Source organism: Argopecten irradians, chromosome 14 (assembly GCF_041381155.1).
Source record: "Argopecten irradians isolate NY chromosome 14, Ai_NY, whole genome shotgun sequence".
NCBI classification, from domain to species: domain Eukaryota; kingdom Metazoa; phylum Mollusca; class Bivalvia; order Pectinida; family Pectinidae; genus Argopecten; species Argopecten irradians.
Genome location: NC_091147.1, coordinates 9,795,982 through 9,813,840, shown reverse-complemented (window position 1 = coordinate 9,813,840; position 17,859 = coordinate 9,795,982). Strand labels below are relative to the sequence as shown.

The 17,859-nt window shown below is 33.7% G+C and overlaps 1 protein-coding gene across 3 annotated transcripts in view; it reads right to left on the bottom strand.

The window, feature by feature from the left end:
* Positions 1–1,386: 1,386 nt before the first annotated feature.
* Positions 1,387–17,859, bottom strand: part of LOC138307354 (uncharacterized) — a 42,760-nt gene continuing 26,287 nt past the window's right edge. The window contains exons 1-6 of one of the 3 annotated variants that reach the window (XM_069248052.1): positions 15,354–15,551; positions 14,337–14,454; positions 7,893–8,086; positions 6,832–6,925; positions 4,617–4,749; positions 1,387–1,584 (exon numbers count right to left, since the gene is read on the bottom strand). In XM_069248052.1, the coding sequence (XP_069104153.1) occupies positions 4,621–4,749; positions 6,832–6,925; positions 7,893–8,086; positions 14,337–14,435 (516 nt within the window). In that variant the 5' untranslated portion in view covers positions 14,436–14,454; positions 15,354–15,551 and the 3' untranslated portion in view covers positions 1,387–1,584; positions 4,617–4,620. Of the gene's footprint in view, positions 1,585–4,616; positions 4,750–6,831; positions 6,926–7,892; positions 8,087–14,336; positions 14,455–14,657; positions 14,791–15,353; positions 15,552–17,859 lie in introns of those variants that run through there. The other 2 variants (XM_069248051.1, XM_069248053.1) reach the window with 2 other exon arrangements.

The following is a 17,859-nucleotide window of genomic DNA, read 5'->3' as shown; positions in this document are numbered from 1 at the left end:
TTGATTCACTCCCCTCCGTCAATCCCTTCTCCTATTGGAAGTCAATGAGTCACATACAATTAAGATGGTAGTCTCAGATAACCCAAAACGTCCCCATAGTTCCATATTCTTATTCTATGCTATTTTGCATTTTCTGTCAACATTTCGAAGAAATTGAACCGACCATTATTTCTATATTTTATAATTGATAATTTGATAGCTTATTTAGATTTAGATTTTTTGATTTTGCGATGATTTTTTTTCCAATCCAATTTCAAAAGAATGATTTTTCGAAAAAGCATTTACCAAGTGCATGTAGGTACACTGTACAGTGCATACGGATTTCTTGACATTCTAATCACCATAATAAAATTATCACCGAAATAAGTTCAACATGATCAAGTTATAAGTTATAAATTCTGTATATGATGTAGATTTTCTGATCGATCATTATTATTTCCTAACTAGCTCACTTCAGCTGTGATTGTTGTTTTACAATCTTTGCATCTTACGTAGTTTTCGGCCATGCAAATAGGTGAAGAATATGACGTTACAATCGTTTGAGCAAAATTTTCTGAAAATTAATCTAATAAAAATTGTCATGATGCTCCTGTAAGCCTTCCTTCTCTTACGTCAGCAGGAAACAGGTATACCGGAGCGGCGTATGGATCAAACTATGATGTCGACAAATAAATTAAAAAAACACTTGGATTTACAATCAATACCTACTTGTAGAAAGACAGAAAACTTAAAAAAAAAAAAAAAAAAAACCCATAATGTAAAGTATTTTTTTCTTAAAAAAAAAAATAATAAAAGAAGGGAAAACATGTCACGGACATGAAAATGTCTGCCATCGTTCTCCAATTGGTTACGCCGCCGACAGTAGAATGACCTTAGAACCAGCAATAAGTGTACAAGACCATGGATTGGAAATTGGATCTGGGTAAGTTTGGTATCTTTATTTTCTTGTTTTTCTCGTTATGTTGACAATGGAATCAGCACTGTTATACTATATTTCACTACAAGGTATTTAATTATTTGTTTATTCATTGATTATTTATTAATTTACATTTACAAATACAATTGGTATACGTTGTATTTTCTGCATCCTTTTACAAATATACTGGTTGGTAAAATTGCTGCATCATTATCACCTAATGGCCAGAGAAATCATTCGTGTTGTTGTCGATGTGGAGATAAAATATGTAACATTGTGAAATACTTAAGTTTATTTTTTTAACTTCATATTCTAATTTGCTGTCATGATCACATGAAATAAAATTTCCTAATAAATTTGCTGAAACAATGACGAGGATTTGATGTAATGGATAAATCATTAATTTTGTCAGTACTCGATAATTTTACAGTATTTATTTGTCGAAAAAAGACGAATACAAAGCCGTGGTAAACATTTGTGTCCATTCATTTAATTCATAACAACATTTTTATGTACAGAGAAGTAAACACGATATAATACTAGGTGGGACGAGATATTTACTAAGGTTCCAGGTTATTGCAGAGAAACACGTATTAAAGTTTAACTAACAGTCTCTTCACCGCTCTCCCGTCACAGGACCAGAGGCTTGGCAGTACACACACCTTCACCTGTATAACACATAAGTATTAAATAACATTAATAGTATAAATCACGTTATTACCAGCCTGTACTGTATAGCCCGATATTTTCGCGGGGATGATATTATAGCGATTTCTCGGTACATTGCTATGATCGCGAAATTTGATCCGCGAAAAAATGAGACATGGTTGAATGGTATCTACCTTTAAAATCCATTTCGTGAAAATTTAATAGCACTAGCATATGATTTTTTTCTTGATCAAATCGCAAAAAAAAAAAAAAAAAAATGGTCCGCGAAAATAACCGGCTACACGGGTAGAATATCCACTCCAGGGTTAAGGAGGAGTAGGCTTTTGTATTAATAGTCTTACGCACGATACTTATACCATCGTAAAGGGCAATCCTTCCATATGAGGTTTTATGAAAAGAGTCTTATTAAAGGTTTTTATTTTTGCGAGCCTTGGCTAGCGAAAATTAAAACTTTGAGACGAATTTCATTCAATATCATATGGAATTAAAACAACTTTAAAATGCCTTTCATCACATAATTACAACAACCTACATTTGGAAGAATCGCAACGTCACAAATGTGCCGCGAAAATCTAGCGGATGACACCATTTAGTCACGACGTCCTCGAATCAGTCATTACGTCATTGTTTAGTGACGTCACAATGCATTTCCAGCCAATGAAAATCGTTCTTATGTTATATAACAGTCAACCGTGATTCACCGATGATGGTATGATAATAGCAGTATAGGATCTTAAGCTAGTGAACACGCATAGAATTGAACTTTTTGAATGTTGAATATAACCTCGCTATGCCCCTAAAGAAACATTTGCTGTTTTGTTATTTTTAGGAATGTGTGTGTTGATTATCGAAATATTTTTTACATGCATAGTACAAATGGTGTACTTTGTATTAACGCTATATCACAATGAAAAGGGCAGTCTTAATATCAACACACACACAAACGCATACACACGAAACTAAACCCCTTAAACTTTGAATGATTGGTTGATCAAGGTAAGGAAGTCCCTTCCCTGAAGGCTATGTGTTGTGTGTTTGAATGTCTATATGTGTCGGGAGGTTGTCGTATATTCATGTTGTGTTTCCTGGTATAGTCTCTTCTTATTGTCCTTTTTATAGTGAATCGGACCATCAAAGTTACCCAACAGTACACCCACCCGGTCACATTAGACTGACAACGACACAAAACAGTCGTCCCACTCCCTTTATGCTGAGCGCGAAGCAGAATCAGAAACTACCAATTTTGTTTGACTATATGGTGTGTATCTGTTAAGGGACAGAACCCGGACCTTCATCACAGGGACGTGCTCCCAACAGAAGACGTCCAGTGAGACGTCAGGTAATATTGGCTGCTGTAATATGTCATTTTAACTTGATGATTCATCGGACTTCAGCTATTTTATTGGTACCGACTTCGATTTAGAAAAAAAAGCCAATATGACAAATATCAAAATTCACGAAATTTCTTGTAGCAAAATAATTACCGAAATAACTTGATTAATGATGAATTTGTAATTTTGAAAAGTTTACTTTAGATTGAAAAAGACTGTTATCAACCCTATAAAATGATTTTTCATACAACAATTCAAATCGAAAATGAAAAACTTCGTTCGTTTTGTAATATTGATAAGAATTCATGTGTGCCTGGTTTAACAGATAATAAGTTCTTAAAGGATGAGTTAACACCGATATCAGTTCTACCAGACCGAGAAACAGAACTGGTTAATGGACGACTGGACGACAGAGCGTTTCCGTAATTGGCTTTAGTTTTATCGGGGAAGACAGCGCTTGCTATCGCTTAACCGAACGTCGACTAATGTCGTTTTTACTGAGGGAATCTGCAATATTTAATTGATTAAAAATGGTTTTTAGATACTGTTCATTTTCCAAAGGGCATACCAGTCAATGGCTACATGAAATCGACATCACACATGTCCGTAGTTAGGAACTGTCCCCTTTTTATTGTGAAGTGTTGGTTTATAGAATGTTTTTACCTGTCCATTGTTCTCTGTAGTTAGGAACTGTCCCCTGTTTATTGTGAAGTGTTGGTTTATAGAATGTTTTTACCTGTCCATTGTTCTCTGTAGTTAGGAACTGTCCCCTGTTTATTGTGAAGTGTTGGTTTATAGAATGATTTTACCTGTCCATTGTTCTCCGTAGTTAGGAACTGTCCCCTGTTTATTGTGAAGTGTTGGTTTATAGAATGTTTTTACCTGTCCATTGTTCTCTGTAGTTAGGAACTGTCCCCTTTTTATTGTGAAGTGTTGGTTTATAGAATGTTTTTACCTGTCCATTGTTCTCTGTAGTTAGGAACTGTCCCCTTTTTATTGTGAAGTGTTGGTTTATAGAATGTTTTACCTGTCCATTGTTCTCTGTAGTTAGGAACTGTCCCCTTTTTATTGTGAAGTGTTGGTTTATAGAATGTTTTTACCTGTCCATTGTTCTCTGTAGTTAGGAACTGTCCCCTTTTTATTGTGAAGTGTTGGTTTATAGAATATTTTACCTGTCCATTGTTCTCTGTAGTTAGGAACTGTCCCGTGTTTATTGTGAAGTGTTGGTTTATAGAATGTTTTACCTGTCCATTGTTCTCTGTAGTTAGGAACTGTCCCCTTTTTATTGTGAAGTGTTGGTTTATAGAATGTTTTTACCTGTCCATTGTTCTCTGTAGTTAGGAACTGTCCCCTGTTTATTGTGAAGTGTTGGTTTATAGAATGTTTTTACCTGTCCATTGATCTCTGTAGCTAGGAACTGTCCGGTGTTATTAGGCCAAAAGAAAATAATATATCTGTTTAGGGTTACCCGACCGGCCCTTATTTTAAACCCCGAACCTATTTCCACCCCAACACTTTTCTACGAAAAAAAAAGCAAAAGTCAGAATTTCGATCTCAGACTCCGATTCCGGCCATTATTTTTGAGTGAAAGACACTAAAAAAATCCCCGCCGACCTACCGACCCAATTTTTTTGCCAATGTAATTCCAAACAGACATATGTTTTTGGCCTTATGTAGTGTTGGTAAGTAGAATGTTTTACCTGTCTATTGTTCTCTGTTGATGAAATCCGGAGCACATTTGTAATTTGTGGTCCTGTTACTGTATGTAGCCCGTGCATCCTCTTCGTATTGCATTAGTGTCATCAAGTTGTGTAGGGGACAGCGACAGTGCACCTAGATCAAAGATAATAAAGGTAAACAGGCACAAGTCGTCATCAATAAGCAAACAATACAAGTACTGTAAAACTAGTTATTTTTCACGCTATTCAATTTCGCGTGCAATAATAATCCCCAAAATCTATCGCCGCAAAAGTTTTCAAGTCTTCAAGGTACACAGGTAAAGTAGTAGCATATCAGTACACAGGCAAAGTAGTAGTATGTCAGTACACAGGTAAAGTAGTAGTATGTCAATACACAGGTAAAGTAGTAGTATATCAGTACACAGGTAAAGTAGTAGTATATCAGTATACAGGTAAAGTAGTAGTATATCAGTATACAGGTAAAGTAGTAGTATATCAGTATACAGGTAAAGTAGTAGTATATCAGTACACAGGTAAAGTAGTAGTATGTCAGTATACAGGTAAAGTAGTAGTATATCAGTACACAGGTAAAGTAGTAGTATATCAGTATACATATAAAGTAGTAGTGTGTCAGTACACAGGTAAAGTAGTAGTATATCAGTACACAGTTAAAGTTGTAGTATGTCAGTACACAGGTAAAGTAGTAGTGTGTCAGTACACAGGTAAAGTAGTAGTATGTCAGTACACAGGTAAAGTAGTAGTATGTCAGTACACAGGTAAAGTAGTAGTATGTCAGTACACAGGTAAAGTAGTAGTATGTCAGTACACAGGTAAAGTAGTAGTATGTATGTCAGTGTATAGGTAAAGTAGTAGTATGTCAGTGTATAGGTAAAGTAATAGCATATTAGTCTATAAATTGCGAAATTGAATCGTCATGAATAAAGTTATTAGGTGTATTAACGCAAAATTAAGTCGGCGCGACACAGGTAAAGTAGTAGTATGTCAGTACACAGGTAAAGTAGTAGTATATCAGTATACAGGTAAAGTAGTAGTATATCAGTACACAGGTAAAGTAGTAGTATATCAGTATACAGGTAAAGTAGTAGTATATCAGTACACAGGTAAAGTAGTAGTATATCAGTATACAGGTAAAGTAGTAGTATATCAGTATACAGGTAAAGTAGTATGTCAATACACAGTAGTCAGTATACATGTAAAGTAGTAGTATATCAGTATACAGGTAAAGTAGTAGTATATCAGTACACAGGTAAAGTAGTAGTATATCAGTATACAGGTAAAGTAGTAGTATATCAGTACACAGGTAAAGTAGTAGTATATCAGTACACAGGTAAAGTAGTAGTATATCAGTATACAGGTAAAGTAGTAGTATATCAGTACACAGGTAAAGTAGTATGTCAGTACACAGGTAAAGTAGTAGTACATCAGTATACAGGTAAAGTAGTAGTATATCAGTACACAGGTAAAGTAGTATGTCAGTACACAGGTAAAGTAGTAGTGTGTCAGTACACAGGTAAAGTAGTAGTATGTCAGTGTATACATGTAGGTAAAGTAGTAGCATATTAGTCTATAAATTGCGAAATTGAATCGTCATGAATAAAGTTATTAGGTGTATTAACGCAAAATTAAGTCGACGCGACACAGGTAAAATAGTAGTATGTTAGTACACACGTAAAGTAGTAGCATATGAGTCTATAAATTGCGAAATTGAATCGTCATGAATGAAGTTATTAGTTGTATAAACGCGAAAGTAAGTCGACGCGACACAGGTAAAGTAGTAGCATAACAGTATATATGTAAAGTTCGAGAAAATGTGTAAGTTGGCTTACAGCTAGTATACACCACTTTGGTATTTGATACGATAGGTACTTGTGTACATTAGTCCGACATTTACTCCGACATTAACCAGAGGTACATCCCTTTTCCTGTCTTGGGTAACATCTTTTTTCCGAAATGATAGAAATGTGCATGATGGTGTTGTGGTAAGTTCATTAGTATAGAAGTTATCTTTGGTTCAATCAAACGAACACATAGCCTTTCTAAATTTTCAGTGTCCAAATCAATAAATGTCCATTCAATTTAATATCGCGAATTTTTAACCCGCAAAAAGCTTTATGGTGTTTACTAACGGAATCAGAATGCCGACCAAGCAATGCTCTGGGGATTTGTATCACCTTGGTCCTCTTAATTCCGATATAAGACGTGAATATATACTTACAGCGAAATAAGGAAGTCCATTCGGGCCGGACTTGCGTTCTCTAGCAACCTCACCAGGCCTGCATCTACGTAAAGTCCGGGGGCATAATACTTCTCTGAAACAAAAACGATTATATCTTATAGCCAGAATTTATTATTAAAAAGTATATAATATTTTCGGAAAATGTGGTTGGCCGCTTATGATTAAGATTAATACAGCCAAATCATTTCTTATATCTTTACATTTTCATGAAGTCGCTTTTGTAGATGTTGTCCTTCGGTGTAAGATGAACTCTATGTCATAGTACAACTGAAGTGTCTGTGTGCTACAACAGATGGGACCTTTGCCATACATAGCAAGATCTAATAACGACACACTGTATGGCTAGAAGTTATTCGTCACTCTCCATAATTTGCAAAGGAAATCTCTTGACATGCGATTGGTCAATTTATAGCTCCCGATATACCTCCTGTTTCGTTATGACATAGATCAATGTAGTCTATAAGGACAGTGATAGTAACCCCTGGGATATCGAGGATGCGTTTGATTAGAGACATGTAATTATATACTTTCTCCCACTCAAGGCGAATGGTTCTATGTCATGACCAGGAATCGAACCCATGTCTATGTTGTGGAAGTCCACGGCTCTATGGATTGTGCCAAAGAAGCATGCTGCATTAGGAGAGTGACGGGAAGTGTATTTTCATGTACCCGCCATACTGACCCGCTCCTTTTACACATTTATTGATGTGTCAATAAGTCGAAATTGATATTGACGTGATATGGCTGAATTCTCGTCGCCATTGCTGTAACGTAGTTTCCTTGTCATGACGTCATGTCATTGTTATCGCGACTGCATATGTTTTTTTAGAACGAGAGAATACAGCTATCATGTAGATCGTTATCCTATCATGAGATCAAATTGTCACAACGATAACATTTTAGATATTCTTACGTAAAAGAAAAGGAGTAAATCTTAAAGTGTTAGAAGTACAGATAACCCTATACAGTGTAGATAATTAGGACATCCTGAAAGTTTTGCTATTTTTGACACATTGAGATATTTTAATTTATATACTCACTGATTTCTCCTTGATTGGAACACTGAATTGCTGTCGGTCGGGTTCAGGTATTCACATGCTCCTTCGATGCGATCGTCGAAAAATTCGCCCGAATTCTCACACCTACAGCTGAGGATACTCCGAGTGGGCTGGCTGTCTGTTCTCCACACATTGGCACACACGGCGTCTTTAGGACAGGTTGGTATGTAGCGTCGCTGAAGTCAAACACGACAGTAGAGTTATTCTACAGTTATAGATATGATCTCAATTAAAACATGTAGCTAACAATTGTAGATAAAGCTTCCAAAAATGTCTTCCAAAAGATTTTTGTCTTCACTTCTTCTGGTTTTTTTCCAAGCCTTGGCACATAAAATCTTTGGTAAGGGATCATTCGATAAACTGAAGACATGCTTATAATTTATCTCAGGCATGAACAATTTATGATGATAAATATTGATGATCTGTGTTGAGTTTCCCTTCATACAAAATTTATCAGATTATATTAGATTTTTTCATATTTTGAACGGAAACGGATGATAAATTGATTACGTATCTTCCTGTTTGGAGTTAAGAGAGATAATATATCAATCAATTAGTTGTTTTTCGAACCGCATTTCTTAAACCAGAATTCGGTTAAGTATATAAATGCGTATTGATAAATAGTGCGATAATCGGCTTCGTATACATATAATTCTATATTAAAATGCATAATATTTAAAAAAAAGAACATGCTTATATATAAAGAGGCAAATTATTATGTCTTATGCATTTTTACAACAGCATATGAGCGTATGCACTTCATTAAAGGCCAACTATCCGAAACAAATATTAAAAAGTATCTTAAAACAGTTTTTTATGGCTAACATTAGATTACAACACCAAACAAATGCAGGATTCACTGCGCAATCAGTGAAGATTTATTTCGCTGTTTTACCGTCTGGCGCAGTCAAAGTCAACTATTGCGCTCTATGAAAATAAAATGAACATTTGATTTATTACAAGAAGGTGAGGTTAAGTGTAGTATTTACAGTAAGCTAATACCGTTTGCGACTCTACAAAATTATTAATCTCGTTTTACATTAATATTTTAAATAATAAAAGCTATTTCGGATAAGTAATTGACCCTTAATTCCATTTTACTGTCAATAAAATGTATTAAAATTATTTTTCAGTAATTTTATTTACGTGATTTTTGTTTTACAATTTCAATAATTTGAAAAGCTTCTATATGTGTCATAACACACTGATAGTAAATTATATAGATGTAAAACAAAGTAACATGATTCTGTTAAATGCAAGAAAAACATCCGTGAATAATTATCAGCAAGTTTTATGAAACCAACAAAACAGCACCAAAAGTATTGTTTAAAGCGACTAACCTACAAAAAAGTAAGATTTGTACGGCAATCAATGAAAAGAATCACCATAAAGAGAAGAGAAAACGTCTTCAAAAGTAACATCAGTAATACTTTGTATGGATATACTCTTTGTGGGGTTTTTCCTTTATCGACAGGGCTCGCCGTACAAGTTAATATCATGTGGTGATTTCAAATGTGAATATTGCGGAACCAGAAGTGAAGCGCAAATCAATTCTGTTTCACTATTTGACACAAAAGGACAACTGAAACTCTTTAAAAGATATTATTGTATTTTTGTTTAAAATAATATATCACGAGTTGATTATCACCATTTCCAGTAGCATCCATATATGTATTTACCTAAACCACTGTCTTGATAAAAATGATTAGTGAACCTTTCCTTCACATTGAAATAAATCCAATCCTACAAATGTAGTTCAGGATCGGTTATAAAAAAGTATTTAAGAAAGAAATACTAATATCGCTTTATACATAAATCTCCGATATGAACCCAGGCGAGAATGAGGAATCCAGTCTTTGTGATATGTGTGTGTGTTTAACAAAAGAATTCACTCGGGGCCAAGGTCGTAACGCATATTGCGTGTTGACGACTAATTAAGTTCTCGTTTAGCAAATAAATTATGTAATCTCGTTTCCGCTTTTCTATTTTCAATTAATCTTGCAATGGTAAATGATTTTTTAAGTCGTGTTAAATAATTGAATTTCGTGTTATAAAGAGTTGAAAAGATAATTGTAAAAACAAACTTGTATGGTGTCTCTCTGTATGAAACAGTCAAATCATTTGCATTTTCCTTTTTTCAACAATGAGCGTTATAATCAATGTAACGATAATGGAACCTCTCATTACTATAGGTGAAATTCATCCGATCGAATTCCAAACTGCTTTTTAATGAGATTGCAGCTAACTATATGGAAATCGGCTCGTAAACAAATTCGACTCCAAAATCTACACGATCTAAGTCCTAACGACATGTGTTGTTTAGTTCTTATTGTATCGATTGTGTAATTATGTTGCTATTAACCATATATAACAGCCGTTGTGTACCTAATTATAAGTTAATTGATCTATAACCTGTGTATTTCGTATAAAGACAAAAAGAAGAGGAGTATGTAAGATCTTTAAACTGTAAAAAATGTTGTTTACATCATGTTGTTTTTTATAAATATGATTTGATATTACATACAAACATGATTTTGTTCGTAAAGTTTCAGATAAAAATTACACTTGTTATTGATTAATTAATACCTCGTACTTGTTATTACAATGATCTTTCCTAAAGAAAAAAACATGTTGAGAAGGGTTTTTATCACAGTCTATTTGTGAAGAATATTCGGCCACAGTAAACCAATTTATTTTTGCGCGAAACAAATTCGTAATTTTGCGAGAGAGCAAGAACACGAATTCAAACATTTTGCGAATAATTGTATTAAAGGTTTGTATTTCACTCAATGTTACTTCAAAATAATTAATTTTCTCTTTGATTCTGGCTTTCTGATTGGCCTATTTATCTTTTTCATTCCACAATGAAAAACAAAATAAGAGAAAGGCGCGGAAACCCGACGTTATCGTGACGTCACAATAGAAACATTGACGTTGCGTATTGATTTGGAAAAAAATAATCCCTTGGAAAAAATCAATGGAATCATACGTGCAAACGTATTTCATTTTATAAAGTAGCCTGTAAAGTTAATTATAAGCATTGAAGTCACTATGTTTTGCAAACTTTTGTGTGAATCCGCGTGGTAACAGTTTGCAAACAAAATTTTTTTCATACCCCGATGAAATTAAAAAATACTGACTTCAATGCTTAAGTGAAAAGAGCATCAAAATCACTTTATTTCTTTCTTTTAATAATGCATCTACATATACTTTGACACGTCATTTATGTTGTGTAATTGTCATTTTAATACCTCTTTTCTTAATGATTGTGAATGGCCACGAGGTTTTATGATATTATTTTATAGTTTTAGTGAAATATTACACTTTTCATACTTATTTTGTTTACATAATGGTGATGATTTACATTCAAACTGTTTAGTACGTCTTAGGTTCATGATTTTGAGCTTTCATTACCGAATCGAATATAACAGCAATTATCAAGAGATGTAAGCATTTTTATATTACACAGAAGTTTCAGCATAAAAATAAATAAAAAAAATAAGTATTGTAACATATTACAGTATAAATGATATGCGTGTGCAAAAAGTCAAGCTGAAAAAAATATGTCCTTTAATACGAGGACTTATAGTATTGAATATTTTAAATGGTAAAATTGAATGAATTTATTTTATGGGGAAAAGAAACACAGGCATGAAAGAAATCAGTTGATATAGAAAAAAGACAGTTATTACTGTATATAAGGTGTATAGGATATGTTAAAACTACAGGCCCTCTATAGAACGTAGTAACATGGATATGGATTTTTTTATAGTTTATCTAGTATCATTAACGTTATTAAGATATGCTTATCATTCGTACAGAAATTTATCATAACGTGTCAATTAAGAGGAAAGGAAAGAGTAACAGAGATATCGTATCAATTGCACGCAAAAAAGTACACGTTCCAGTTAGATTATATATATTTCATCATGCTGTTTATAAAATGTCCACCAAAAGCGTTATGTTGTTTTTACTTAACATGTATCTGTATTCCAAACTACGTTCAAAACAAGAAGTCATATTTTGATGTTTATGATATATTTTGTACACGTTTGTATCGTATTTAACTCTACTGTAATCGCCTACATCCTTTAGTGTTATGGGTGCTGCTAGTATAAAATGATAATAGAATGTTTATATAGATGATAATAGATTGCTAATAAGGATGACATTTTAGAGTTGACTAATGACAGTTTCATAACTAGCTGAAAGTCTGTTTAATGATAATTCACTTGACCAATGTCGATGACCTTTTACGTGTGGCCGGAGGAGGTGGACAAAGTCCAGACATTGATGGACTACGCCGGAACTCTAGACATGTAATTAGTCTCTAAACAAAATCTAGTCAATAAAGCTCTCTAGTACTCAGTACTGTCAGCTTCCTGATATCCAAAAGAAATGAATGATCAAAAAAAAATGCTGTTGTTGCATAAGTATGATTAAATCCATCCACGAAATCTTTCAGAGATATATTAGAGTTAAATTATATATCATAGAATATTTAGTAATGTTATTTTGTCTATATTTACTAATCATACCATTCATTTGTATGTGCGATTTCACATCATATTATGTTTTTTCCTATTAGGAGAATGTTTATAGTATTGGCCTGATGCCTAACTCCTGTTGCTATGACATCAGACAAAATACTATTCTCAAATAAAACAAATGCCATTGTTACTATTAAGAAGCAATATCAAAGTATACTGGCTCTATACATATGTTTCTCCCTTCTAGAACTATGCCAATATTGTCAAAATGGGATAACGGAAATATGTACACATAGTTTAATAAGTTCAGAATAATGAAAAGTATTTTCTCATAATTATTCAATTTTGTAGATAAATGTTTGAATAAAAACTACATGTAAATGTACTATGCCACTGTCAAACAGGTAAAAATAAGTACTTAAGTTTCCATAGAATTACAGTAAGAGAAAAAAAAATTATTGAAATCACCTTTGAGTAATAAGACTGTACCAGAGAGGTGTGACGACTCAATTTTGAAGAAATATACCCTAGTTGTATGTACATATGTTCAAGTTTATAGGTTTTTAACTATCGAGCATAAGTGTCGTTAATACTTTACATCATCGTTTGACCTCTGAAAATATCGGATTTTTTTTTTTTTTTTATTAAAACAACTTCTGTTAATTACGTATGCTGGTATATCTTATTTTCCCTTCGACTTTAAACAGTGCAATCTGTGTTTACCAGTTTTATCCATTATCCTGTCATGTAGCTTTATGCGTTGCCATATCAACCGTCCGACGAATGTATATGTTACATTACTGTATGTCAAACGATTTTGAAGAAAACAAATGTTTGGCGTACAGTAACATGGCTTCCATTAAATGATAATGAATCTATTCCATGCTAGTATAATTTAGTCAGATACTACTGTATAAGAAATACCCAGTGTGACAAAGTAAAAAAAAAATAGAGACTACTGTATTGTACCAGAAATTGTGATCTGCTTTAATCGAGACCATACTTTATTTCGATGTTTCTGTGTCTACTTTGTTTTAAAATAGAAAGTAAAGGAAACAAGGTTTTCAACTTCAAACATTGAATTTTCATCAAGTTGATGCCGTTTAAACGTTCATTTTATGTTGGTTAGAGACATTTAATTCATATCTGTTTACTAGTAAGTTACCAGATAGTTTCTAGGTGGATTGTGTCTGTACTGCAGTGTTAAAGATTCATTACTTTTCCAAGAAAAAAAGTTTATCATGAATAGATATAATGTCAGAGCATTTATAGTTATCACTCAAGATGAAGGCGCAATACCAAACAAAAGCAGATTCCGGATATTCATGTTTCTATTTTTACAAATAAGCCTCTTTTCACTGTTTCGCTGCGTGGTGTAGTGAACAATTCAGCGGCCATCGAGACAACGACGGGGAAGTAAGACAACTCATCTTATAAAAATTAACATTTAATGTATCTATTTAAAATTGTTCAGCAAGTGATGATGTGTAATATTAATGTCAGTCTTCGGGACTCTACAAAATTATCAAATTCGTTTAAAACGGACTTTAATTATATCAATGCAAGTGTAAATCGATTTGATTTTTCCTTTTGCAAATCCTAAATGATATTAGCTTTCTGTTAAAGGTCTACTACATTTCCGAAACAAAAATTAAACAATCAAAAGCCGTTTCGGTAAAGTATATAGGATTAATTTAGTCAGTTATCAAATAGCTTCTAGGTGGACTTTGTTTGTACTGCAGTTTTAAAGATTCGCAACTTTTTCTAAGAAAAAAAAAGTTTATCATTAAAAGATATAACAAAGATATCCCAAATGTTCACAAACTTTCATTAGAAACTAAGAGATGAAGTCAATAATAATATGTTCACAAGATTCTGAATTTATACATTTTCCTAATATGGACATTATATTAGTACATTGTATGAGCGCACTTACCACGACTGGTATTATATGTTCCCGTTCCTCCTGGGCTCCTACCACCAGTATTGATATGGCTATCCCCATTAATATTTTCCACATGTGATTCGAATCCATACTGATACTGTTAATCCTTCTGTAATGTAAAATATATAGTTTGATGAAATATTAACTGATACAAATTGCGTCGAAATCTCTCTAATCCGAACCTAAGGTATGACTGGTCGAGGAAAGTTTAGAGAGATCCACCCCTACTTCATGTTCATGTTAACTTAAAGGTAACGAATTATGGCTGTGAGCTATTTTACATTCAAAATTGAGATAAAGAAATATTTATACCTGGAACAAACTTTCATTAGATACTAAGAGATGAAGTCAATAATAGTATGGTTACAAGATTCTGAATCTCACAAACGAAGCCAGTGTTGGTGTATTTGTCGTACACCAATTAAAGTTTATCAAGATAACGTCTAGTACCTATAAATAACGTGTCAGTGCGTAAATACCTACGTAATAGTCACACGATGTAGATAAGCATAATGTTAATGTTGATTAGGAAACATATTAATTAACAAAGTCACTAAACTTAACGCAACATTTTGCAAGAGAAAATATTTCCATCACACTGCAGTGCATTCAATCTATGCCAACACTATAAATATCACTGTCGATTCGGTATTATTACTGATGCTAACGTCATCACAAATGAGAGATCATTCAAGGAAATGATTATATAATGTCAAATCTGGCTACTGGTTACCATTGATTTTCAACATGAACGATTCATACTTTTTATCCATTAAATACAATACATTTCTATCCAATGTGTTTTTGTTTTGTTTTTACTTTTTTTTTAAATTCCAAATTCCAAACCATGAATATCATATTTTTGTTGCAGAAACAACCAACAGAAATTCATCCAATTACAGGTTTAGTAGGTACATTGTTCCATTGAACGTCCTCGAAAACATCTTTGTACAAGAAGATGATTTTACAATGTCATGGTTTTCTCCATAGCTAATCCATATACCGTACCTGGTACGTTGAAAATTTCCAATTACGATGGAGTAGTATATGTCAACTGTGCGCGTGAGACTGAAAGACAAGACTAGTGCACGAGCAAGTACATATATCCTTCCCTATCGATACAATCTCTTTAACAGGCGGCCTAAGTCTCTCTCTCTGATACTTCCCTAACTTAACCGCAGTCGGTATTGATCCGGATAGGGTAGTGACTCCGTCGGGTCCGTGATTTAGACTCCACTACAACAGTGGACCAATCACAGGCTAGTTAACAACCGTTCGAATGTTTCAATAGGAAATAATGACACCATTGTTGGTGTGTATGAGTGGAGATCAGTAGATAGAGTAACAGAGGAACAAACTAAACTGTTACACACAAGACTAGGATCAATTACAACACATACTTCATCTGTCTATGACGACACAATTCTGATGACGTGTTTTCTTTGATATCCTGGCGTCCCTTTGTTGCAGTTATGCCGGTGTAACGTTGAAAATGGACCTCCGTTGAAAATTGACCTCGGGTCAGTTTTCAACGTTGAAAACGGACCCCGAATGCCGTTGAAAATTGAACATGCCGTTGAAAATTGACGGTGCCTAGGGTCAATTCTCAACGCCAGGTCTGTTGAAAAATGACCGTTGAAAAATGACCTTGGCAAACTATCAACGGATGGTCTGTTGAAATAAAACTGTTGCACAAACCAGAAACATATATACATAGAGATTGGCAACTTCGCCAATTTTACGATAGGCAGATGTACCTCTCTATGTCCCCAGGGGCTTTTAGATAAACTCTTAAATAGTTAAATACAGCAGAATAACTTTGATATGTTATAAAAGTTAAGTAATTTTCAGATGGTTTGAGTACGATTTTGGAAAGAAAAAATAATATCTTAACTTATATGTTGATAAAACAAAATGCACTTCCGGTTTTGAATGCCTGATTTTCGAAAAACCAGGTAAAATTGCTCATTTTCATACTTTCAAAATTCATATTAAATAACATCAATTGGGAAAACTGATCACATCAAACCATGATATAATGTTTAAACTTTGTGTTGATGCAAAAGTATCATGTTTAAAAGAATACACTTAAATGTAGTTAGCCAAGGGAAAATGCCTATAAACTGGAGGTCCCTCTGCCTGTCAACATAGACAAAGAAGGAGTTTCCAATCTCTATGTATATATGATTCTGCACAAACATAATTCTCGAATTCTGTTATCGCCATTCCTAATATAAGCGACCCTTAGATATGCTGGTATTTAAATTGCGTAATCACCTCGATTTGAATTGAAATTTGGTATTGTTATCATCGTATCAAATACCTCATTTAAATATTTTGTATGTTTATTATGGAGAATACAAAACTTTCATTTTTTCTATAGCTATTTTGTTCGCCCGTGTAGATAATATTAATTTAATTGTTCTCAGACTGAGGAATTGCTATATGACACTGAGGTAACGTAGTAAATAAAAAGGAATTGTTATGTGGTATTCACTTCCGAGTACCAGTGGATAGTGTTACAAAACTATAATTATGGGATATTAGTAATTTGTTTCTTAATGATTTTTTATGATTATATTTTCGACGATTTTACGTTTGTCAGATATTCAGTAATTTTCAATATATATTTATTCCCTGCAATACAAGAATGTTTTATATATCTGCGTATGGATCACTTATGTTGTGTTCTGCGTATGGTTGTGTTTTGTTGTTTTGTAGTTGTGTGTTTTTGTGTTGTGTGTTGTTTGTTTCTGGTGTTTTTGTGTGTTGTTTTGTTGTTGTGTGATGTTGTGTTGTTATGTTATGTGGTGTTGTGTTGTTGTGTTTGTTGTGTGTGTTGGTTGTGTCATGTTATCGTGTTGTGTGGCATTGGTGTGTTGCTGTGTGCTGTGTGGCTGTGTTATGTGTTGCGTTGTTGTGTGTTGTGTTGTTGTTCCGTGTTTGTGTAAAGCGTTGTTACGTGATGTTTTTGTGATGTGTTGTTGCGTTATGTTGTGTACTGTTGTGTACTGTTGTCGGGTTTTGTGTTGCTTTGTATTGTTGTGTTGTTAGGTGTTGTTGTATTGTTGTTGTATGTTGTATTGTAGTTGTGTTGTGTGTTGTTGTGGTTGTGTGTTGTGTTATGTGTTGTTGTTTGATGTTTTGTTGTTATGTTGTGATGTGTTGTGAGGTGAGTTGTGTTTTTGTGGTGTTGTGTGTTGTTGTTGGGTGGTGTTGTGTTGTTGTTGCGTGTTTGCGTGATGTGTATTTGTGTTATGTTGTGTGATGTGCTGTTGTGTGATGTTGTGTTGTGTGATGTTGTGTTGTGTAGTGTTGTTGTTGGATTTTGTTGTATTGTTGTTGCGTGGTTGTGTGTTGTGGAATTGTTGTGCTGTGTGATGTTTTGTTGTGATGTTGTGTCGTATTGTTGTGTAATGCTGTCTTGTGTTGTGTGTTTTGTGATGCTGTGTTTAGTGTGATGCGTTGTTGTGTTGTGTGATGTTATGTTGTGTGATGTTATGTTGTTTGATGT